This window comes from Salvelinus alpinus, chromosome 10 (assembly GCF_045679555.1).
Source record: "Salvelinus alpinus chromosome 10, SLU_Salpinus.1, whole genome shotgun sequence".
NCBI lineage: Eukaryota > Metazoa > Chordata > Actinopteri > Salmoniformes > Salmonidae > Salvelinus > Salvelinus alpinus.
Genome location: NC_092095.1, coordinates 56246704 through 56270868, shown reverse-complemented (window position 1 = coordinate 56270868; position 24165 = coordinate 56246704). Strand labels below are relative to the sequence as shown.

Genomic DNA, 24165 nt, shown 5'->3' with positions numbered 1-24165 from the left:
GCGAGACGTGTCCGCGACGTGGCTGGTTTTCCCTTTGTCATCCGTGATTGTCATTACATCATTTACCATTCAATTCTATTGGACACAAAATAATCTGAAACAACTAAAACGTTGTTGCCTTGCTATGTTGTCGTCTTAGGTCTCTCTTTATGTAGTGTTGTCTCTCTTGTTGTGATGTGCATTTTGTCCAATATTTATAATTTTTTTATCCCAGCCACCGTCCCAGCAGGAGGCCTTTTGCCTTTTGGTAGGCCGTCATTGTAAATAAGAATTTGTTCTTAACTGACTTGCCTAGTTAAATAAAGGTTACATAAAACATGTCATAAAACAAACTGCAAATCTATCCTACAAGTTTGTAGAGTCACAAGCTTTGATCATTGCATGCTTGGAATATGGGGCCAACTACAACATTTTAACTACTATATTTTTAAGTATGTTTAGGGGTGTAAAAAATGTTGACCCCTACCTTTGAGAGAAAGTATTACTTGTTAAACAAAATCTTTCTCTAAGCAATTGTATTAGTATAAAATAATTTCACACTTTTTTTGCATAGAATATAGCTCAGTATTTGAGTTATTTATTTTATACAGTTATTATTACAGACCCCACTGTATGTGTAAAGAATTTATTACAATTATCAACTGAGAATATACAAGCTCTCACACACATGTAATGGTTAACACACTCAAGGAATGAGACAACCAAAACCTTTCAGCTGTGAGATATGTTTGAAGGGCTTCAGCTCCATCAGTTCTCTAAAAACACATGGATGAATTCACACAGGAAAAACATATACATTTGTTTCACATGCGGAAAAACTTCTCCATAAAGCTACTTCTGAATATCACCAGAAATTACACACTGGAGTGAAGCCCAATGCTTAGGACTGTTGTGGAAAGAGACTTATTACAAATTAATCTCTTAAAATACATGAGCTGATCAATACAGGTGAGAAAACCACACAAGCGGAGTGGCTGTGGGAGACTTTCAACTCATCAGTGATCTCAAAAGGCGAGTCCATGAGAGAAGCCTTTCAGCTGTGATGTCAGCGGGAGAAGATTCAGCCAAGCCATTCATGTCGCAGCCAACATGCAAGTGCACACAGGAGTCAGACCATACTCATGCAAGAGATGTGGAAAAGGCTTTTACGATTAAAGACACTTAAAAAATTGAACAAAAAAAACAAAAAAAAACTATCAGTAGCTACCGTTATCATCTGACCGCTGTTTCAGAGGTAAGAAATAAGAGAGTACATGCCAACCTGAATAACATGGACATCTAATAACTGTTCTCCAGTTTGAATACTGACAAATTGTTGTTTTTAGATTTGATTTCCCAAATTATTCAATACATCTTGGCTTGTAAATTATTTATACTCTGATGATCACATTGCTGATATTCACCTTAGTTCTAATAGCCCATATTTACAACAGTTGTAATCTTTGTTTATAGTATTTTGGGTAGTTCAACTGGGCAAATAATTACCCATTTGGTTGTTTGGCCTTATGGAATGCTTTAGGTACAGGGGAGGATTGATAAATGGGAGGATGATAAATACCATTTATGCAGGGAGTAAACTAGAGTGATAAGAACATTTAAAAACAGTGATTTAAAAAATAAAGTTGACTATTCATTTAAAAAAAATTGTGTTTGACAAAAGTAAAAATATAAATTAAAAGAAAATCAGCAATAACACAGTGATACTGTTACTATATTGCATTTTTGTGTCTTTGTTGTAGTAGTCCTTTCTTATTGAGTGTCTCTGTGACTTTTCTTTTCAGACTGCAGAATAGAGGTCGTCTCCTCTCCAGAGTGTTGCCTCTTCTGGTGACGTTTTCTGTCGTTAATTTGGGAGAAGCTTTGTCCACAGTCTGAGCAGTGGTACGGTTTCTCTCCAGTGTGACTTCTCATGTGTATTGTAAGAGAGTTCTTTTGGAAAAATCTTTTTCCACAGCAGGAGCACTGGAAAGGTCTCTCTTTATTATGCACCCGTCTCACATGAGTCATCACGTCACATGAACGAGAAAAAGTATTTCCACATTCTGAGCAAGGATAGGCTGCTCTTTCTCCAGAGAGTTTGAACTTGTGTGCTTGCTTGTGACACTTAAACGTTTTTTCAAGAGCAAAACTCTTCCCACAATCAGTGCAGTGGTATGGTTTCTCTCCAGTGTGCATTCGCTGGTGCCTTTCCAACTGTTGCATATTTGTAAAACCCTCCCCACAGTCAGTGCAAAGGTATAGTACACTTCCAGTGTGTGTTCTTTGATGTCTTTCAAACTTTGCCTTGTTTAGGAAACACTTTCCACAGTCAGAACAGTGGAGTGCAAGGTCTCCAGTATGTACTGGAAGGTGTGATCTTAGTTTTGCCATGTCAGGAAATCTTTTATCACACCTTGAACAGTGGTAAGGTTTCTTTCCTGCATGAGTGTCTTGTGGAAGGTATGCATTTTCTCCAGCATGTACATACATGTGTGTTTTTAGATCTTCTGGTTTGGAGAAAAGTTCCTCACAAACATTGCAGTGGAAGTATTTCCCTTTCATATGCTTCCGCTGGTGGTGTCTTTTCAAATGATACGATTGAGAATAACTTTTGTCACAGTCAGGGCATTGGTGAGCCTTCACTCCTGTATGTGTTAGCTGGTGTGACTTAAGGCGATCTAATCGACCGAAACCTCTGTCGCAATCAGTGCAGTGGTAAGGCTTCTCTCCAGTATGCGTTCGTTGGTGTCTTTTAAGATCCCCCACTTGTCGAAAGCTCTTCCCACAGTCGGAGCACTGGTTTATTTCGGAGCAGTGGTAAGGCTTCTTACCTGTATGAGTTTCTTGCTGAAGGTATGCCTTTTCTCCAGCATGTACATGCATGTGTGATTTTAGATCTTTAGGTCTGGAGAAAAGTTCCTCACAATGATTGCAGTGGAAGTATTTCTCTTTCATATGCTTCCGCTGGTGGTGTCTTTTCAAATGATACGATTGAGAATAACTTTTGTCACAATCAGGGCATTGGTGAGCCTTCACTCCTGTATGTGTTAGTTGGTGTGACTTAAGACGATCTAATCGAGCAAAACTTTGTTCACAATCAGGGCAGTGGTGAGGCTTCTCTCCAGTATGTGTTCGCTGGTGTCTTATAAGATCCCTCACTTTTCTAAAGCTCTTACTGCAGTCGGAGCAGTAGTGTGGCTTCTCTCCTCCAGGACTGAAACCCTCAATCCACTCATCAGTGCCACCAGTATCTTGGGGCTCCTCTCCATTCTCCTGCGTTGTTTGGTGTTGTTGTGGTCTTTCTGAGTTTCTATTCTTCTCCGATTGGCACTGGACATTGGCTGGGCATTGATGTTTGCTATGTGAAAGCACACTGTCTACATTTGCGGCACTGCTGGCAGCTTTGAAGTTATTCTCTGGCAGGTCCTGTTGCTTTTCCAAAAGTTCAGTTTGACGAATGCATGTGACAGCTTCATCCAGTGTTATTTCTGGGTCCATTTGTAATTGCTCAGACAGTCTTCTGTCACGTAAGCCCATGACTAGTCTGTCTCTTATCATCTCACTGAGCAGACCTCCATAACCACAATGTTCTGACAAACAATGAAGTGCAGAGATAAAATCATCAGCTGTCTCTCCTGCTTCCTGTTGTCTTTGGTTGAATTTAGTTCGTTCTAATATTACATTCCTCCTAACTACCAAATATCCATCTTGCTGCTCATTATTAGAACTGTGGAAGTGTTCCTGCTCAATCAGGTTGTCATGTTGCAGGTCTTCTGAGGTGACCATCTCCTCTTCCTGGAAAAACATTTAAAATAGCATAATTACCAGTAGGCCTATAGTCACTGTTCTCTAAAACAACATTTTGTAATAGGCTATATTATCTATGTTTCATAGATAGAACAGAGTACGAGGCCGTTTAATTTGGGCACGATTTTTTCCAAAGTGAAAACAGTGCCCCCCTATTCACAAGAAGTTTTAACAGCAGTTAGGAATATTTTGTTATATAAAGTACCAGTCAAAAGTTGACACACCACTATTATTCTACAATGTAGAAAATAGGGGGAAAATGAAGAAAAAAACCTGTAATGAGTAGGTGTCCAAACTTTTGACTGGTACTGTATATCTGGCCTCTGTGCAGTCAATTGTGGTTCAGCAAGATAACGGTTTCTATGTGGAAGGAGATGTAGGAGGCCAAGTCTCACACAACTTCCTAGTAGATACAGGCGCTCAAATATCACTGATTCCTTACGATGAGAAATTAGCTACATTTGCGACAGGGGGGGAAAAAGTAGCACATTCAGCGGGGTAACGGGCGGAATCGAAAGCGATACAACAATTATCCATGTCCTATATCATAGGACCAGTAACAATACCATGCTAATTTTACATGGCAACGGGTGTGGAACCAATGTTGGGGTTGGATAATCTCTGCGAAAAGCCAGGGGAGTGGATTCTCAAAAGATACCAAATTAAAATTGGTACAGACGGTGAAAGCCGAGCAATAGTTGTTTCAGGATGCATTAGATTGCGGTCTGATTGAAGGCTGCAAGCCTGTTGTGGTGGAGGTACATCCACTGCCACCGATAAAGCAATATCCTATTAAACCGGAGGCTGAGAAATCGGTGGCAATATTACTAGAGCGAGGCATAGCCGTCATTGTAAATAAGAATTTGTCCTTAACTGACTTGCCTAGTTAGATAAGAAATAGCGGTACGAGGATCAGCCAGATGCAACAGCCCTTTATTTCCAGTAAAGAAAGGACTAAAATTGCGTTTAAAGTGAGTTTTCACGGCATAAACAAACATGCAGTGAAAATCACAACAGTAGTAGCAGATTTGGCAGACCTTTTGGCATCTATTCCCTCAGACTCAGAATGGTACAGCGTAGTGCTGGGTGATATGGCCAAAATACCATGGCACTTTACAAATTTTTGACGGTATTTTATGTTTTTGGTTAATAAAAGTGCTAAATTTGCTTTATGAGTAGTGAGTGATCCTAGGATGGCAACACATAAATTCTAAATGATTTCAATGGGTCTTTCTCCATTCAAGTTGTTTTACTGTTCAATTCAACATCAACCTAAAATAATTTCCTGCATTTCCATCAATTTCTGCATTTCCTGCACTCGTGTGAGATAATTTCCACACTGCCACGATATGGGCAAAAATACTAGGCCTTATTTTTAACCAAATGTTGCAACTGCGATTTATATAAACACTTGGGTGAACTTTTGGAATCATGGAAATAGAACATTTATTATAATTATATAGTTAAAATATAAATTATAGTGGGCACTTTGAATACAGTGTTGTTTGACATGACAACAAATGAAAATGCCATGGACGAGTTCTTGTGACAGGATAGGAACCAAAGTGATGTTCCGTGTTTGCTTGGGGACCCTATAATATTTGGCTACATTAAAATCTTTATTCATATAGCCAACATATTCATGCTTTGCCTATTCCTCTTTGATTTATAAGATAATGTTGCATAAACAACATGCTGATTTAGGCCTCCACCAGCACTGGTAACAGGCTGTATTAGCTAGCTACGGTTGCTCTGACTCAGTACTTTTATTAGCTAGCCAGCTAACTAGCGATTAGCATTAGTGGCTAACACGTTTTAGCTTAACTTGCTAAGAAAATACTAACTAGCTGTTTGCAGATGTAAGAAACACAAACTGATATTGTAATTATAGAACACTTGTGGATTTATATTAAGATCAAAGTGGAAACAACATTGTTGTCATCAACATTGTTGCATGTGCTGCATTGACCATGCAGACTGAACGAAAGTGTCTTGTGTTCAAGCAACAACAAATGTTCTCCTTGAGTAACAGGGTGGGACTAGGTCTGGGTGGAAAGCGGCGTGGAGAGAGAGCGGAGAGGGATGACAAGTAGCGGAGTAAACTATAAAAATGGACACGGTGTATCACATTTAACAAACCAAAACATTCAAATACCGTTATAGAAGGTAAAGTAAAAACCCAAATCGATCTGTGCATCAATACTGGTATATAGTAAAATACGGTATACCGCCCAGCCCTAGTACAACGTGCTTGACATGAAAAACTGATTTTGGTCAGTGCAGTTGGCTGTGTAGAAGTCACGACACTGGTCCGGATTTTGATGTCAGAGGGAGCAGTTTATGTGGGCAAGGGCACCAATGGGATTTACAAACAGCCCAACTTTGTAACACACAGCAACAACAACAAAAAATCTCTAAAAAAAATAGTGTACATTTGAGGGTTCCGTCTGGTACTGTACATAGATGATTTGTTGTTGGCGTCGAAAGACAAAGAAACTCATATGCAAGACCTTACAACAATAGTAAACTGTTTGGCAGAGCAGGGTCACAAAGCATCATATAAGAAAGCCCAATTGGCAAAACAGGAGGTAACATATCTGGGGGTTTCGATTTCAAAAGGCACAAAGCACATTACACGCGATCGAGTAGAGACAATGAGTTCTCTGGCACGACCAAACACTCATAGCACACTCAGGAAAACACTAGGGCTTTTCAATTTTGTGAGACATTTTATTCCGTCATATTCTAAATTCAAAAAGGCATTCGCACATCTGAGCTCTCCTTTTTGTAGGTGCATGGTAACAGTTGAATAAAATTTGAAAAAAGAAGAAACCTGCACACTGCTCTTGATAGTATCACTTCTCTTTAACCTGTCTGGGAACCCCTCGCCAACAGCCAATGAAATTGCAGGGCGCCAAATTCAATCAACAGAAATCTCATAATTCAAATTTCTCAAACATACAAGTATTAGACACCATTTTAAAGATAAACTTCTCGTTAATCCAACCACAGTGTCCGATTTCAAAAAGGCTTTTCGACGAAAGCAGAACATATCATTATGTTAGGCCAGCAACTAGTCACAGAAAGCATACAGCGATTTTCCAACCAAAGAAAGGAGTCACAAAAAGCAGAAATAGAGATAAAATGAATCACTAACCTTTGATATTCTTCATCAGATGACACTCCCGGGACAACATGTTACACAATACATGAATGTTTTGTTCGATCAAGTTCATATTTATATGCAAAAACCTCAGTTTACATTTGGCTTTGCCTCAAAAACATCCCGTGAATTTGCACAGAGCCACATCAATTTACAGAAATACTCATAATAAACATTGACAAAAGATACAAGTGTTATTCACAAAATTAAAGATATACTTCTCCTTAATGCAACCGCTGTGTCAGATTTAAAAAAAATATTTAAAAAAACTTTACGGAAAAAGCAAACCATGCAATAATCTCAGTACGGCGCTCAGACAACAAATCAATCCAAACAGATATCCGCCATGTTGGAGTCAACAGAAGTCAGAAATAGCATTATAAATATTCACTTACCTTTGATGATCTTCATCAGAATGCACTCCCAGGAATCCCAGTTCCATAATAAATGTTTGATTTGTTCGATAAAGTTAATCTTTATATCTAAATACCTCCTTTTTGTTCGCGCGTTTAGCCCAGTAATCCAAATTCATGACGCGCGATCACTAGGTGCAGACGAAAAGTCAAAAAGTTCCGTTACAGTCCGTAGAAACATGTCAAACGAAGTATAGAATCAATCTTTAGGATGTTTTTAACATAAATCTTCAATAATGTTCCAACCGGAGAATTCCTTTGTCTTCAGAAATGCAATGGAACTCAAGCTAACTCTCACGTGAACGCGCATGGTCAGCTCATGGCACTCTGGGAGAGACCTTACTCAATCCCCTCTCATTCACCCCCACTTCACAGTAGAAGCATCAAACAAGGTTCTAAAGACTGTTGACATCTAGTGGAAGCCTTGGGAAGTGCAATATGACCCCATAGACACTGTGTATTCAATAGGCCAAGAGTTGAAAAACTACAAACCTCAGATTCCCCACTTCCTGGTTGGATTTTTCTCAGGTTTTCGCCTGCCATATGAGTTATGTTATACTCACAGACATCATTCAAACTGTTTTAGAAACGTCAGAATGTTTTCTATCCACATCTACTAATAATATGCATATATTAGCAACTGGGACTGAGTAGCAGGCAGTTTACTCTGGGCACGCTTTTCATCCAAACGTGAAAATGCTGTCCCCTATCCCAAACAGGTTAACCTCTCTGGCGCAGGCGTTCCGCTAGCGACCCACCTCGACAACATCCGGTGAAATTGCAGAGCGCCAAATTCAAAATACAGAAATACTCATAATAAACATTCATAAAAGATACAAGTGTTATACATCGGCTTAAAGATGAACGTCTTGTTAATCCAGCCGCTGTGTCAGATTTCAAAAAGACTTAACGGCAAAAGCATACCATGCGATTATCTGAGGACAGCGCCCCGCTTCCAAAAGCATACAAACATTTAAGCCAAGTAGAGGAGTCACAAAAGTCAGAAATAGCGATAAAATTAAACACATACCTTTGATGAGCTTCATCTGGTTGCAGTCACAAGAGTCCCTGTTACACAATAAATGTTAGTTTTGTTCGATAAAGTTCCTCTTTGTCCCAAAAACTCTGTTTTGTTGGTGCGTTTTGTTCAGTAATCCACTGGCTCAATGGCGGTCACAACATGCAGACGAATACATCCTAATAGTACCGGTAAAGTTCGTCGAAACATGTCAAACGATGTTTATAATTAATCCTCAGGTTGTCTATTGTCTAAATAATCGATAATATTTCAACCGGACAATAGCGTATTCAATAGAAAGGAAAAAGAACGAAGGGCGCGCAATCGGTCACACACGCAAAGGAGCTCTGCTTCATTCTAGTCCACTGGAAGAATGGTCTCATTCTTCCTCATTTTTCAGAAAACAAGCCTGAAACAATGTCTAAAGACTATTGACATCTAGAGGAAGCCATAGGAACTGCAATCTGGGTCCTAACCAATTAGATACTCTATAGGCATTCAATTGAAAACTACACACATCAAAAATATCCCACTTCCTGGATGGATTTTCCTCAGGTTTTCACCTGCCATATCAGTTCTGTTATACCCACAGACATTATTTTAACAGTTTTGGAAACTTTAGAGTGTTTTCTATCCAAACCTCTAGGAGGCAGAACGCGTCTTCTTCCTGAGCGGTATGACGGCTGCGTGGTCCCATGGTGTTTATACTTGTGTACTATTGTTTGTACAGATGAACGTGGTACCTTCAGGCATTTGGAAATTGCTCCCAAGGATGAACCAGACTTGTGGAGGTCTACAATTTTTTTTCTGAGGTCTTGGCTGATTTCTTTTGATTTTCCCATGATGTAAAGCAAGGAGGCAGTGAGTTTAAAGGGAGGCCTTGAGATACATCCACAGGTAAACCTCCAATTGACTCAAATGATGTCAATTAGCCTATCAGAAGCTTCTAAAGCCATGATATCATTTTCTGGAATTTTCCAAGCCGTTTAAAGGCACAGTCAACTTAGTGTATGTAAACTTCTGACCCACTGGAATTGTGAATTATACGTGAAATAATCTGTCTGTAAACAGTTGTTGGAAAAATTACTTGTGTCATGCACAAAGTAGATGTTAACCTGTCTGGCTCTGGGGTTCCGCAGGCGGAACTCCTCCCACATTCCACTGAAAAGGCAGAGCGCGAAATTCAAAATATATTTTTTGAAATATTTAACTTTCACACATTAACAAGTCCAATACAGCATTTGAAAGATACACATCTTGTGAATCCAGCCAACATGTCCGATTTTTAAAATGTTTTACAGCGAAAACACCACGTATATTTATGTTAGCTCACCACCAAATACAAAAAAAGGACAGACATTTTTCACAGCACAGGTAGCATGCACAAAGCCAACCTAACTAACCAAGAACCAACCAAACTAACCAAGAAACAACTTCATCAGATGACAGTCTTATAACATGTTATACAATAAATCTATGTTTTGTTCGAAAAATGTGCATATTTGAGCTATAAATCAGTTTTACATTGCAGCTACAATAACAGCTACCGTCAGAAATAGCACGGAAGCAGCCAGAGTAATTACAGACACCAACGTGCAATACCTAAATACTCATCATAAAACATTTCTGAAAAATCGATGGTGTACAGCAAATGAAAGACAAAGATCTTGTGAATCCAGCCAATATTTCAGATTTTTTAAGTGTTTTACAGCGAAAACACAATATAGCATTATATTAGCTTACTACAATAGCCTACCACACTACCGCATTCATTCATCAAGGCACGTTAGCGATAGCAATAGGCACGTTAGCGATCGTAACAAACCAGCAAAAGATATATAATTTTTGACTAACCTTGATAAGCTCCATCAGATGACAGTCCTATAACATCAGGTTATACATACACTTATGTTTTGTTCGAAAATGTGCATATTTAGAGCTGAAATCAGTGGTTACACACTGTGCTAACGTAGCATCTTTTTCCCAGAATGTGCGGATATTTCTATTAGACTCTCACCTATTCTGACCAAATAACTATTCATAAACATTACAAAAAAATACATGTTGTATAGGAAATGATAGATACACTAGTTCTTAATGCAATCGCAGTGTTAGAATTCTAAAAATAACTTCTTTACGACATAAGGCTTAGGTTATGGCGAGATAGTGACCAAAACCTGAGCGCAAAACTAATAGTACACAGTTCGACAGATATATGAAATAGAATCATAAAATTTGTCCTACTTTTTATGAGCTTCCATTAGAATGTTGTACAAGAGGTCCTTTGTCGGGAACAATCGTTGTTTGGTTTTAGAATGTCCTTTGTCCCTCTTGAATTAGCAAGCGCACTAGCCAAGTGGCAAGTAGCTCTCCATCGTCAACAAACACAGACAACGCAACACGCCTAACGTCCCGAAAAAATATCAATATTCTAATAAAACTATATTGAAAAAACATACTTTACGATGATATTGTGACATGTATCAAATAAAATCAAAGCCGGAGATAGTATTCGCCCGTAACGACAGCTTTTCAGAAGGCAATTACAGGTCCCTCCACGCGCCTTCCAAAAAACCTAAAATGGAGGACACGTCATTCCAAGAGGGTTCATTCCATCTCAGGCCAAGATAATCAACTCATTTCTTCTCTCAGTTCCTCTTGACATCTAGGGGAAGGTGTATGACGTGCACGTATAGTCATACGTATCATGCCCATTTATAGGCAGGTCCTTAACCCTTTCACACGTACCATCACACGGGTGTGATCGTTCTACAGTGGTCCCTGAAGCGTACGATCACACCCGTGTGATTAGAACACTCATTTAGAACGCTCGTTTAGAACGGCCAGTTTCGAATGACGCAACAATCAGCGTTTGAGCTGGCCACACTTTTTTCAGAAACTAGCCAGTTTCGAATGACGCAACAATCAGCGTTTGAGCTGGCCACACTTTTTCCAGAAACTATTTACACAAACACAGTCCTTACAAAGTTATGTCCAGAATGTGAGCAGTTTATTTTTGGATTCAATGTTCAGATATTCACAGAAGAATATATAGCATAACACAATCATCCTAACCGGAAAAATGTAGGCTACATTTGTCCTAGCGCTGAGGAAAGATTGACCCAACACAAGCAGTCATATTTTCTAACTCTCGGCTGACATAAACTACAATATGAATTAGCTAATAGCAATTACTATGTATAATTAATCACATCACGGGTGAGCACACCATTGATCGAAATAATTAGGTAAAGCACTTTTTAGAAATCGAAAGTAATCCGACGATTAGTTTCAGCGCGCAGCCATGGATTTTTTTCCTCACAGAAACCGAAGATAATAAGAGAAGACGAGATGAGTTTGGTCTGTTTATAGTATGCATGTTGAAGGGGTGTGTCGTCTACCGTCGTTCACATCCCACCATTCATTTCCGGAAGTTCTCAAAAAACGAGTGAACTCTTACTCACCTCATTTTGTTATAACATCTTTGGTCAAACAGACGATTACGTGAACCCAGAATGCATTGAATGTCAACAAACATGACTACACAGCTGGAATTAGCTTAGCTCATCATAATCAGTACAACCTTCAAAAAAGTATTTCACACACATATGTGCCCATTACAATCTGTGCAAGAATCGGAATGCATGATTTGTCACCTAGATTTGAAAACATGTGAATAAAACCGTAAATACACAAATAATTGCCACACAAAACATTTTCTGATAGTGATTTATTGATACAAGTGGCGCGTGCCGGCAGTCAACCACGTACCCTCTCACTCTAAACCATTCAGTGTTGTTGTTTATGTATGTAGCTAGTGAGATGAGCTGAAGCATTAGCAATGTCTTTCAAAAGGAGACAACAAACAAATGTGGAAATTCTGGAGATTTTTTAAAATTCTGACAATGAGTCTGAGTATGAAAGTCAGGAATCAGATTCTGACAGTGACAGTGAGGAGCTGCCCCCCAACCTTGTAGCCATTGAGAACCCTGAATCTGAATTTCCCTTGTCCACTGACAAAGTCCCAGTTCCCTTTGAAGATGCTGGTGGTGATGGAGGCATACCAACAGTGGATGAAGTACAGGAGTTCTGTGGTAGCTGGAAGGCCACCAGTCATTTCACCCCTCCTGGCCCTGCTGTTTCACCCCTCCTGGCCCTGCTGTTTCACCCCTCCTGGCCCTGGTGTTTGCTTTGATGAGTCCCAGTCTGGAGTGCAACGCCCCTTGCCATTTCCAACTGAGGCAGAGTGCTTCAAGTTGTTTCTGACAGAGGAGCTGGTGGGGGACATAGTAGAGACCAATCGCTATGCCTTGGAGCTACAGGATAAGAGAGAGCCAGGAGTGGGGGACAACCACAATTAGTGAAATGTATACATTCCTGGTGACAGTAAAGACTGCTTTCTAGTTCTGCTGCTATGACTGCATTTCATCAACGCTACTACCATCCTAAATGACCCGTTATACAAAATAAGAAATGTTAACAGCTGGCAGTAAAGCGGCATGACAAACGAGACGTCCATGTCCTCTCCACTGTCCATACAGCAACCATGTCGGCCACAGGGAAAGTGGACCACCTGACGGGAGAGAGAAACAAACCAGACAGAGAAACATGAAACCAGACTGCGTGCTTGACTATTACCTCAAAATGGGGGCAGTGGATACAGCGGACATGATAAACAGCTTTGTGGAATGTACTCAGAAAACGACCAAGTGGTATAAGATATTTTTAAATTTTTCCAGGGTAGCGTCAAAATACAACATGCCAATAGTTCTGACGCATTTAGCATTGTTTTACAGAACTAATAGAATAATGTAACTAGCTACATAAACACGATTGAATATAACACCATAAAAGGTGAGTAACATGAGTAACGTTACCTCGCGTGTCCGCGGTTATAAGGAATATATACAAATATATTATGCTCCATTCACAGTGAGCTATAGTAGAAACGGTATAACACGACACAATAACGTAATTAGGCACTTACTTTGATAGAAACGCAGTCTTGATTTGAAGATGGGTGTCTGGAGTGACGCCTCTAGCACTGAGACGCTGTGCCACTTGGGAGTCATAAGGCCAGGGTAGCTTCAAAATACAACACATGCTAATACTTCCCTGACGCAATTAGCATTGTTTTCCAGAGCTAATAGGAGAATGTAGCTAGCTACCTAAGCATTGAGTATAACACCATAAATGTTATGAAATTAGTAACGTTACATCGCGTGTCCGCGGTTATAAGGAATATACACAAAAACATGATGCTACAGTAGAAACGACATAACACGACATGCAGAAACTATTATAACGTAATAAGGCACTTTGATAGAAACGCACACATTTCCAAAGGTATTATTGGTAACGAAAACAACGTTGATTTCGATGCAGGCGACAGGTGGAATAATATGAACACGTGTATGCAGGACGGCAGATGAGTAAATGTCCTGCACAAACAATTGAGAAGTGTTTGGGGAATTTTGTCCGGGTCAGAAATGTCAAAAAAATTAATTTGTCCGCAAAAGTAAAAATGACTACTTTTATGTGAATGAATGAGGCGGAACACACCTCATTTCAAACTGTTATTAGAAAATAAAAAAACTTGTTAGAAAATAATTTAAAATTGACAAATAAAAACAGGCTGCGTGCTTTTGTTTGAGGGCAGCGCGGATGAAATGTACTGTTACATAACAAACACATTCTGGAATGGAGAGAACTTTCTAATATCACGTGCATAAAAAAACTCACGCTGGGGCGACCGTTAGAGATATTTGGAACTCACGCATGAAAGGGTTAAACAGAGCATCGAATTCAGACTTTCCACTTCCTGGTCAGAAAGTGTGCTGCCAAAAGAGTTCTGTTTTACCCACAGACAAAATTCAAACGGTTTTAGAAACTAGAGAGTGTTTTCTATCCAATAGTAATAATAATATGCATATTGTACGAGCAAGAATTGAGTACGAGGCCGTTTAAATTGGGAACGATTTTCCCCCAAAGTGTAAATAGTGCCCTCTGGTCCTCATCAGGTTAACAAACTATAGTTTTGGTAAGTCAGTTAGGACAAGAAATTTGTGGAGTGGTTGAGTGCTTTATTTATTAGACTTTTTAAAAGTAGATGTTCCAACGGTCTGCATCAGTGGCTTGTAGACTGTGTGGAAAGAAGGAGATGCTAAACGTGTTTACGTTAATTAACGGTCAATTACCATGAGACCGGCAGTTATTTGCACCAGCTGATGAAATTTCGTCACCGCGGGGGGGGCATGTTGCCTGCTTTGAGGATAACACAGTGCCACCGACGCGGCCCGCTACCAAGGACTGTGGGCTCGCCTTCTCCATGGCTGACGTGAGTAAGACATTTAAACGTGTTAACCCTCGCAAAGCTGCTGGCCCAGGCGGAGTCCTCAGAGCATGCGTAGACCAGCTGGCTGGTGTGTTAACGGACATATTCAATCTCTCCCTATCCCAGTCTGCTGTCCCTACATGCTTCAAGATGGCCATCATTGTTCCTGTACCAAAGAAGGCAAGGGTAACTGAACTAAACGAATATTGCCCCGTAGCACTCACTTCTGTCATCATTAAGTGCTTTGAGAGGCTAGTTAAGGATCATATCACCTTCACCTTACCTGTCACCCTAGACCATGGGTGTCAAACTCTGGCCCGCGGGCCAAATTTGGCCCGCGGGGTAATTATATTTGGCCCGCGAGACAATACCAAATTACTACTAGAGCTGGCCCGCCGGTATTATACAGCGCATTCACCGCTAATACTACGAATCCCATAATGCTCTGCTGTTGTTTTCACGCGCCAATCAGGACAGGACCCAGAAACGCCCTCTCCTCTGTGACAGTAGTCATAGCAACATAGACGCTACAACTGTCAGCGCGCTATCCCTTCCCAAAAATGGCGAAAAGAAAGGCAGAAAACAGGAGCTTTCTGGACAAGTGGAGGCAGAATATCTGTTTACATATGTAAAAGACAAACCTGTTTGTCTTGTTTGTGGAGTCAACGTGGCTGTAAGTAAGGAGTACAACATTAGACGACACTATGAAACGAAACACCATGACAAATACAAGGACCTGGACATGACTCAAAGGAGCCAGAAAGTAGAGGAGATGAAAAGAAGTTTGGTTTCACAACAGAATATGTTCAAAAAAGCCACATCACAAAGTGAGGCTGCTGTAAAGGCTAGTTATATAGTGGCAGCAGAGATCGCAAAATCAGCCCGGCCCTTTAATGAGGGAGAGTTCGTGAAAAAGTGCATGGTGAAAGTTTGTGACCTCGTATGCCCAGAGAAAAAGCAAGCATTTTATTTGTAAAATTATTAGCCAGTGGAAAAAGTTTATTTTGGTATTTAAATCAGAAGGCTGCAAATAGAAAAGAGGCATACGATTTTTATTTAAATTTGATTTATTTAATAAATGAATGCCATTGATGTGTTTTTTCATTTGAAATTCGATTTTGCATGTCTCCACTATTAAATTATATATTGTATGGTAATAAGCGATGCTTGTTCCATATTCAATGTTAAAGCAAAACTTGTTTGGGTCCATATTAAAAGGTTCATTTGTTCAATGTTGGCCCTCGACTTTGTTCAGGTTTTACATTTTGGCCCACTGGGTATTTGAGTTTGACACCCCTGCCCTAGACCCACAGCAATTTGCATACCGACCCAATAGGTCCACAGACAATGCAATAGCCATCACACTGCCCTATCCCATCTAGACAAGAGGAATACCTATGTAAGAATGCTGTTCATCAACTACAGCTCAGCATTCAACACCATAGTACCCTCCAAAGCTCATCATTAAGCTTGACGCCCTGGGTCTCAACCGGGCCGCCCCCAGGTGGTGAAGGTAGTAAACAACATCTCCACTTTGCTGAGCCTCAACACTGCGGCCCCACAAGGGTGCGTGCTCAGCCCCCTCCTGTACTCTCTGTTCACCCATGACTTCGTGGCCATGCACGCCTCCAACTCGATCATCAAGTTTGCAGACGACACAACAGTAGTAGGCTTGATCACCAACAACAACGAGGAGACAGCCTACAGGGAAGAGGACACTCGGAGTGTGGTGTCAGGAAAACAACCTCTCACTCAACGTCAACAAAACAAAAGGAGATGATCGTGGACTTCAGGAAAGAGCGGAGGGAGCACCCCGCCTATCCACATTGACGGGACAGTAGTGGAGAAGGTGGAAAGTTATAAGTTCCTAGGCGTACACATCACAGACAAACTGAAATGGTTCACCCACACAGAGTGTGGTGAAGAAGGCGCAACATCGCCTCTTCAACCTCAGGAGGCTGAAGATATTTGACTTGTCACCTAAATCCCTCACAAACATTTACAGATGCACAAATGAGAGCATCCTGTCGGGCTGTATCACCGCCTAGTACGGCAACTGCACCGCCCACAACCGCAGGGCTCTCCAGAGGGATCACCGGGGTAAAATGACCTGCCTCCAAGACACCTACAGCACCCAATGTCACAGCAAGGCCCAAAAGATAAATCACAGCCTACAACCACCCGAGCTACTGCCTGTTCACCCCGCTACCATCCAGAAGGCGAGGTCAGAACAGGTGCATCAAAGCTGTGCCCGGGAGACTGAAAAACAGCTTCTATCTCAAGGCCATCAGACTGTTAAACAGCCATCACTAACAGAGAGGCTGCTGCCTACATAGACTTGAAATCATTGGCCACTCTAACAAATGGATCACTAGTCACTTTATTAATGCACCTTTAATAATGATGTTTACATATCTTGCATTACTCATCCCATATGTATATACTGTATTCTATACCATCTATTGCATCTTGCCTATAACGCTCAGTCATTGCACATCCATATATTTATGTACATATTCTTATTCCATCCCTTTACTTACATTTGTGTGTATTAGGTGGTTGTTGTGGAATTGTTAGATTACTTGTTGATATTGCTACACTGCACAAGCATTTCACTACACTCACAATAACATCTGCTAACCATGTGTATGTGACCAATAACATTTGATTTGGGAAGTGCCATCGCGTAAGAAGAGGTTATATTCACCAGTGATGCCCTAAAGGAGTGAAGTGGTCAGGGAAGTTTTAGACACCAGCAGACCACGAGGAATGAATATGGGAACCAAACTATTCTCATGGTCAAGCGTCAGGGGGAAGAGGTATATGAGCAGATGAAGGCATATTTATAAAACTTGTTTAGGGGCTGAACTAGTGACAGAGATAGAATTTAATCAGCGCAAATGATATGATGGGGGAGTCACGGGTCAGGTGTTAGTGGCATATTCTGTCAGGACCGATATCAGTGCAATCTATGGAGTCCCCAAAAACCAAGGCATTAATGTTATTGGGAAAGAATAATTGAATATGACAATGGCAAAGATCTGCATGGCTCATAGATTAAGTTAGTAGGTAATAAAGTCTCTGGGGAATGATACCACTTTGTGTAGTGGTACAGGGGAGAGCTCACAGTAAAGGAAAGATAACTAACTGAGCACAATATTGAGACTACTATGAGGATAAGTTGAATGTCATGCATACCAGGACCCTTTGTATTTATTATGGGGTCCAGCAAAATTAAGTGTGTTATACCATTTTAAAAACATTACATTCACAACAGATTTCATAACACATTAAGTGTGTGCCCTCAGGCCACTACTCTAAAACACAAAATCCATGTGCACATGTGTGTATAGCGCTCATGTTATCGTGTGTGTGTGTGTATGCGCCTGTGTTCATCTCTCTTCACATGGTGGTACAGGGGTTTGTCCTTTAAAAGTTGCAGCGTACTGCAGCAAAGCCTGCGTGGTGCCACAGAATACTATGGCATGTTATTTAAGTGCCAACCACTGGTACCATTAATGCTAGTTAGTACTAGTTTGACCACCATCTTTGAGAAGCATTTGATAGCCTTCAATAGTGGCTTTATTAGAGAATAAAATTTAAAAAATTGTAAGTATATGGGACTGATTTTAAGAAATTTTGCTGAATTCAGTTGATTAATAATCTCTGGGTTTCCGTTAGGATGGAACGGAAAATATGGCGCTGTACAACGTGACGGTCGGGAATAGGCTACAGTACTGGGCCATTTAGCTAAAGAATCCCTGTGTTGTGCGGGCACACGAGAGACCGGGGTTCAATTCCCCGACGGGGAGGAAGGAGTAGGCTGTCCTTGTAAATAATAATTTGTTCATAACTTCTTGTTAATCCAGCCAAGGTGTCAGATTTCAAAAAGGCTTTACGGCAAAAGCATACCATGTGATTATCTGAGGACAGCACCCCATCAAACAAACACATGACAATCATATTTTAACTCGCCAGGCTCGACACAAAACTCAGAAATAACGATATAATTCATGCCTTACCTTTGAAGATCTTCTTCTGTTGGCACTCCAAAATGTCCCATAAACATCACAAATGGTCCTTTTGTTCGATAATGTTATTTTTTATATCCATAAAAACTCAGTTTAGCTGGCGCGCATCAATCAATAATCCACTCAGTTTCTCTCCGTCAAAATACAAAATGAATCCCAAACGTTACTAATAAACTTTTCCAAACAAGTCAAACAACGTTTATAATCAATCCTTAGGTATCCTAATACGCAAATAAACAATCACATTTCAGACGGAGAATTGTTATTGTATTTACCGGAGATAAATAACAAAGAACGCGCTTTCCTCCACGCGCTTGGAATCACTAAAGCCAAAATGGGAGCCACCTAGAAAAACTCAAATTTCCAGGTCATTTTTCTAAAAACCAGCCTGAAACTCTTTCTAAAGACTGTTGACATCTAATGGAAGCCCTAGGAACTGCAATTTGGGAGGACTTGGGCTTATAATTCAAGTTCAAGCCATTGAAAACAGTGGTAAGCTGAAGAAGAAAACAATTTGGGGATGGTTTGTACTCGGGGTTCGCCTGCCATATCAGTTCTGTTATACTCACAGACATGATTTTAACAGTTTTAGAAACTTTTGAGTGTTTTCTATCTAAATCTACCAATTATATGCATATCCTAGCTTCTGGGCCTGAGAAACAGGCCGTTTACTTTGGGCACGCTTTTCATCTGGACGTGAAAATACTGCCCCCTATCCCAAAAAAGTTAAGAGTATTTTTCAGAAAGCAACAATTTGTTTACCTTCATTAGACAACTTTGTTCCAATATTTCTGTAATTCAGTTGATACAGCTGGAGAACTGCAAGGCCATCCCATTTTGCTCCACTTGGGAACCATGACTAATAAACGTTCACATGCTAATAACAGGGTTAATAATATCTGTGAGAATATCTGAGGGTCTTTTATATCATTCTAAATTAATAATCGCTTTGTTTAAAAATGTGATTTTGGAGATTATTTTGTTTTCAAATAACGTAAAATGAGTTAGAAAAAGGCTATTCTTGAACATGGGGTGAGACATTGTTACTCATTTTTAAATAAAGCCAGTTTGTTATTTAGAATTATTTATTTATGTTTTTTAGAGGGAGAAAAACCAAAAACCTTCAGTCATCTCATGGGTCTCCCAGTTGAGGCCGGCACGGGTATTGAACCAACATCTGTAGCAACACAGCTTGCACTGCTATGCAGTGTCTTAGACCGTTGCGCCACTCAGACATTGTACAACATGACCGGTCGGGAGTGCCCTACAGTACTACAGTAAGAGCAAAATAATCCGAACAAAATAAAACCTTAGTGTAACAACAGTTTTAGTCGTGCACAATTATCAGTTTCTATTTAGGTTTATGTCACCCATGCATTGTCAGACACAGTAGGACCCAAAAGCATAATCAGTGCTCTAACTCCCCCTTGCGCTGGTCTGGAGCAATGAAGTGGTGATGCAGGGTACCGTACTAAACCACAAATTACCACAAAGTACCGCAGCATAATCGCAAAACTTTTAGTGGAGCAACCACTGTAGTAGCAGGGATAATGTTGTCATTTCAGACGCTATTATCAACTTTTAGTGAGGGGTTCATCGAGGAAGGCAAATTTTTGAAGACTAGCCACAGATCCCTGCATACAGGAAGCCACCTCACAAGAAGGGAAGTTATCTGTGTTAGTAGCAACGCATCTCCTGCAGGCTGTGATTAAGAAACATGTCACTCAGAGTTTTGTACAGTTGGACACTCTCCCAACACCACTTATCTTTCCACCATTCCAAACAGCCAGGCATGGGAACACCTCCTGTAAACCTGTAGCCTGAGGGGAATGTCTGGGTACAAGCATGAGGAGGTGTATAAAGCCTTCATTTTTGTAGTCCCAAGCAGAACAGTTTCCCAAAGGTATAGGCCCAGGCTATGGGAGAGTGGGAAACGTCATGTAATCTAACGTCGGTTTTTGCCATATATGATTATGCATAGCTTAAAGCATTACTAATGCAGCTCATTGTGTGTTTTCTTTTCAGGTCTTTTGCCATCACTCTCTTAGGAACCCAAAGGAAGAAGAGAAATCAAAAGCTCCAGCTGAAATGTCATTATCAGCTGTACAATAGGAGGGGTAGTGGCAGATAGGGGGGAAGTAAGAGTGTGATTAGAATTTTGAGGCCAGGGCCTTATGCCATGGAATCAGATTATATAACCAGAGGCCATAAATCTCAGAGGTGTGAACATATAAAACAAATGTGGGAATAAGAATAATGTTTTATTTTATGTTCATTTATAAGTAATGTCAACGTTTATTTAAAATGTTAAATAGTATAGAAATACTATTCAAAAAGAAGAGACTGTTGGATTCGAACTTGAAATATACTTATGTTACCATACTAGAAGTTATTACTTTACATGTATAAGAAATGTATATGTTGGGAGTCAATGAAGTGTGAATAGGAACGTTGTGTATGGAAAGTTACAGTGTGAAAAGGGGAAGTGCAGAAAGTTCATATTCAGAAAGTTAATATTCTGTTCAAACTTGTTGCTGAATATGAATATTCCTGAGCAAGGAGGCAAAGACAAACAGTCTTGTTTCAGTTCATGATAAGGAAGGCCAGTTGCTTTGTAACTAGGACCATGGGGGATGTGGAACTCCACTCGAGATAAGGTCAACAGTTGAAGAGAGAAGACACTGGCTGGGAGGGGGGCCACAGGGGCCCACCCCGAAGACCACCTGATTACAGTCCCCCCCCCCCCCCCCCCACACACACACACACACCTCACTTCCATGAGGATCATAGAATTAGGCAGGCAATGCCAATACCAGTAAGAGGAACCTACTGTGTTTCTGCCTAACAGAGAAGGATTGTTTATCTTAGACATGCAAGGAGATGACTTGCCTAGTCGGAAGGTATAAATATATGCTTGTGTGACCTGTATGTTGTGTCTGCAGCTAAAGCACCCAGAGGGTGGATTAAACTTGGTTTGAGCTTTTTCTAGTCGTCCATTTTAGTTTCTACTCTGTTTGTTCAGACACTGGTCAAACAGATGGAAAAGGGGTCTTAGAAAACATCTAGCAGAAAGTCATCAAATGTATTAGAAATACATAAAAACACAATCATGTGTAAAGACACCTGCCAACTAATATCAACATTTAAATGTAGTTTTGCAGAAATGATTTGCCTTCTGTAAATGCAAGTAAGTCTGTCACCAAAAACCCACATATCTTTAAGATATTTTCTAAGCTCACAGAAGTAAAGCTAGACCTACTTTCTTTCTGTCAGGTGGTGGTCAAAGCAAGATTGTGACATCTGGACAACCCCTCCCTCTCCCTGTCTCTCTCTCCAGATAATGTTAACTACCCCTGCACTTACTGAAACCTACAGATTAGCCCCCTCTCTTTCCATTTACTGTAATCAGCATCCTCACCCACTGAGCACCAACAGACCCTGGACTTGAGATTTGGTCAGTCCAAATCTGAACTAATCAGATGTCTGTTTCACAAGTTTGGACAGTACAGTAAAATAAAAGTAGGGCAGAGTATAGTCGGGTACAATAGAGTACTGTACAGTAGAGTTTAGTACACTAAAGTTCAGTATAATTTACTGTGTACTCTCCTGAACTATACTGTACTCTACACTACTGTACTGTACTTTAATGTCCAAACTTGTGAAACATAGATGTTTATGATAGGTCCAGACCAACCAAACGTGGTCTTGTTTGGGGACGGAACTCAGAATAATAGCCAGTGTGTAGAATATCCAAACATGCAAAGGAAGAAATTACATTTTTCTACCTTTTGTGTACTCAGGATGCATCAACATGAAGAGAATGACATTCATAATTATGGATTTCTGTATAATACAGATCAGGGATGTCATTCTGTTACCATCATTATGTTACTGGGTGTTAATCCAATTCACTTACTGTAGTTCAATAAGCGAAATATATATATATATATATATTAGAAAACGTGGTCACAAACTGATGGAGATTATACTGTCATTCTGTTAACAAACGTTATCTGTAGTGTTCCGAGTAAATGTGTTTTTGTAAAATCTTCAGTGGAAATTGTTAAAAGGGGTTATTGTGCAAAGAGTTGTATGGTTTGTTTAACTTTGCAATCGATGGTTTTTGTTTGGCATACTTTTGAAGTGAAAAATTGGAGTCTCAGCGTCATTATGTTACCTTTGAATTGCCCGGCTCCTCTTCATCTCGGGTCTCCTGCATTGTTTGGGGCAGTCCTGCGTTCTCAAGTTCCGCCATTTTCTATGGTGTGTTTTGTAACCAAACAGAAGGGTTGCGGGTAAAACCAGAGGCTGCAAACCAACCAAGTCTGCTGTTCTATTCTATACACAATATTTTTGTCTGCTTTTGCAGGTAGCAAATTGAAGCTTTTGGTTAGAATTGATTCAAAGTGGGAGAAAAAAATTCTCACACGACCGTTGTTGTGCTGCTGCACGTCTATCCACTGTCTGGTATTCCTCTCTCACGTCAGAACGTGTTACGGTTAAAAAAGAACAAGAAAACGCAGCAAGCCTAACTACCGACTGAGAACAAAGTGTCGTAAAATGCTTGCATACGTTTCACTTTACGTCTGAATGCAGAGTATTGATTTTCTAAAACCAGATGCGAAACATCGCGAGACTTCCAGGAAAGCTTGTGAAGCAAACGAGGCTGACAAGGCCGGGGTTTGTTGGGTTTAGAGAAGTCAATGAGAGACGGTGTTGATTTTAGCTTGTACATTTTGGTGAGGCAAACCCCCCCAATTTTTTTGGGATGCATGCCACCAAAGCCACTACACAACACCAAGCAATACATTCATTGCATTATAACGGTGACAAAAGGTGCCCACAAACTGTTAGGGCCTACATAAATCTGTCCCAACAGCAGAGCTTTCTTTTCAGCACCATGGAGTGAATCATTACCACCACTACACCTGTCTATCAGCGGAGCCTTGTCTGACAGCGAAACAGTTCATTCAGCCTCATTTGCCGCCTTTTTAAAAAACATTGCTGATATAATTTGTTTTTAACTGACTTGCCTAGTTAAATAATTGTAAAATATATATATAGATAGAAGGATCCGACCCCCCCGCCCCGCCCCGCCTAAAATGACATACCCAAATCTAACTGCCTGTAGCTCAGGACCTGAAGCAAGGATATGGATATTCCTGATACCATTTGAAAGGAAACACTTTGAACTTTGTGGAAATGTGAAATTAATGTAGGAGAATAACACATTAGATCTGGTAAAAGATAATAAAAATAAAAACAATTTTTTTTGTATCATCATCTTTGAAACGCAAGAGAAAGGCCATAATGTATTATTACAACCCAGGCGCAATTTCGATTTTGGACACTAGATGGCAGCAGTGTATGTGCAAAGTTTTAGACTAATCCAATGAAGCATTGCATATCTGTTCAAAATG

At 40.3% G+C, this 24165-nt stretch overlaps 1 protein-coding gene across 3 annotated transcripts; it reads right to left on the bottom strand.

Annotated features, from left to right (window-relative positions):
• Nucleotides 1–611: 611 nt before the first annotated feature.
• On the bottom strand, nucleotides 612–23318 carry LOC139532319 (zinc finger protein 271-like). 3 transcript variants are annotated; one of them, XM_071329779.1, is made up of 2 exons: nucleotides 22923–23318; nucleotides 612–3774 (listed from the first exon to the last, which is right to left on the bottom strand). In XM_071329779.1, the coding sequence occupies exons 1-2, from the start codon at nucleotides 22998–23000 to the stop codon at nucleotides 1750–1752; spliced, it is 2103 nt and encodes a 700-aa protein (XP_071185880.1). In that variant the 5' UTR covers nucleotides 23001–23318; the 3' UTR covers nucleotides 612–1749. The 3 variants fall into 3 exon arrangements, 1 of the variants encoding a protein (XP_071185880.1); XR_011666538.1 differs by lacking the exon at nucleotides 612–3774 and adding an exon at nucleotides 12094–12953 and having other exon boundaries at nucleotides 22923–22981; XR_011666537.1 differs by lacking the exons at nucleotides 612–3774; nucleotides 22923–23318 and adding exons at nucleotides 12094–12953; nucleotides 13368–20974.
• Nucleotides 23319–24165: the final 847 nt, after the last annotated feature.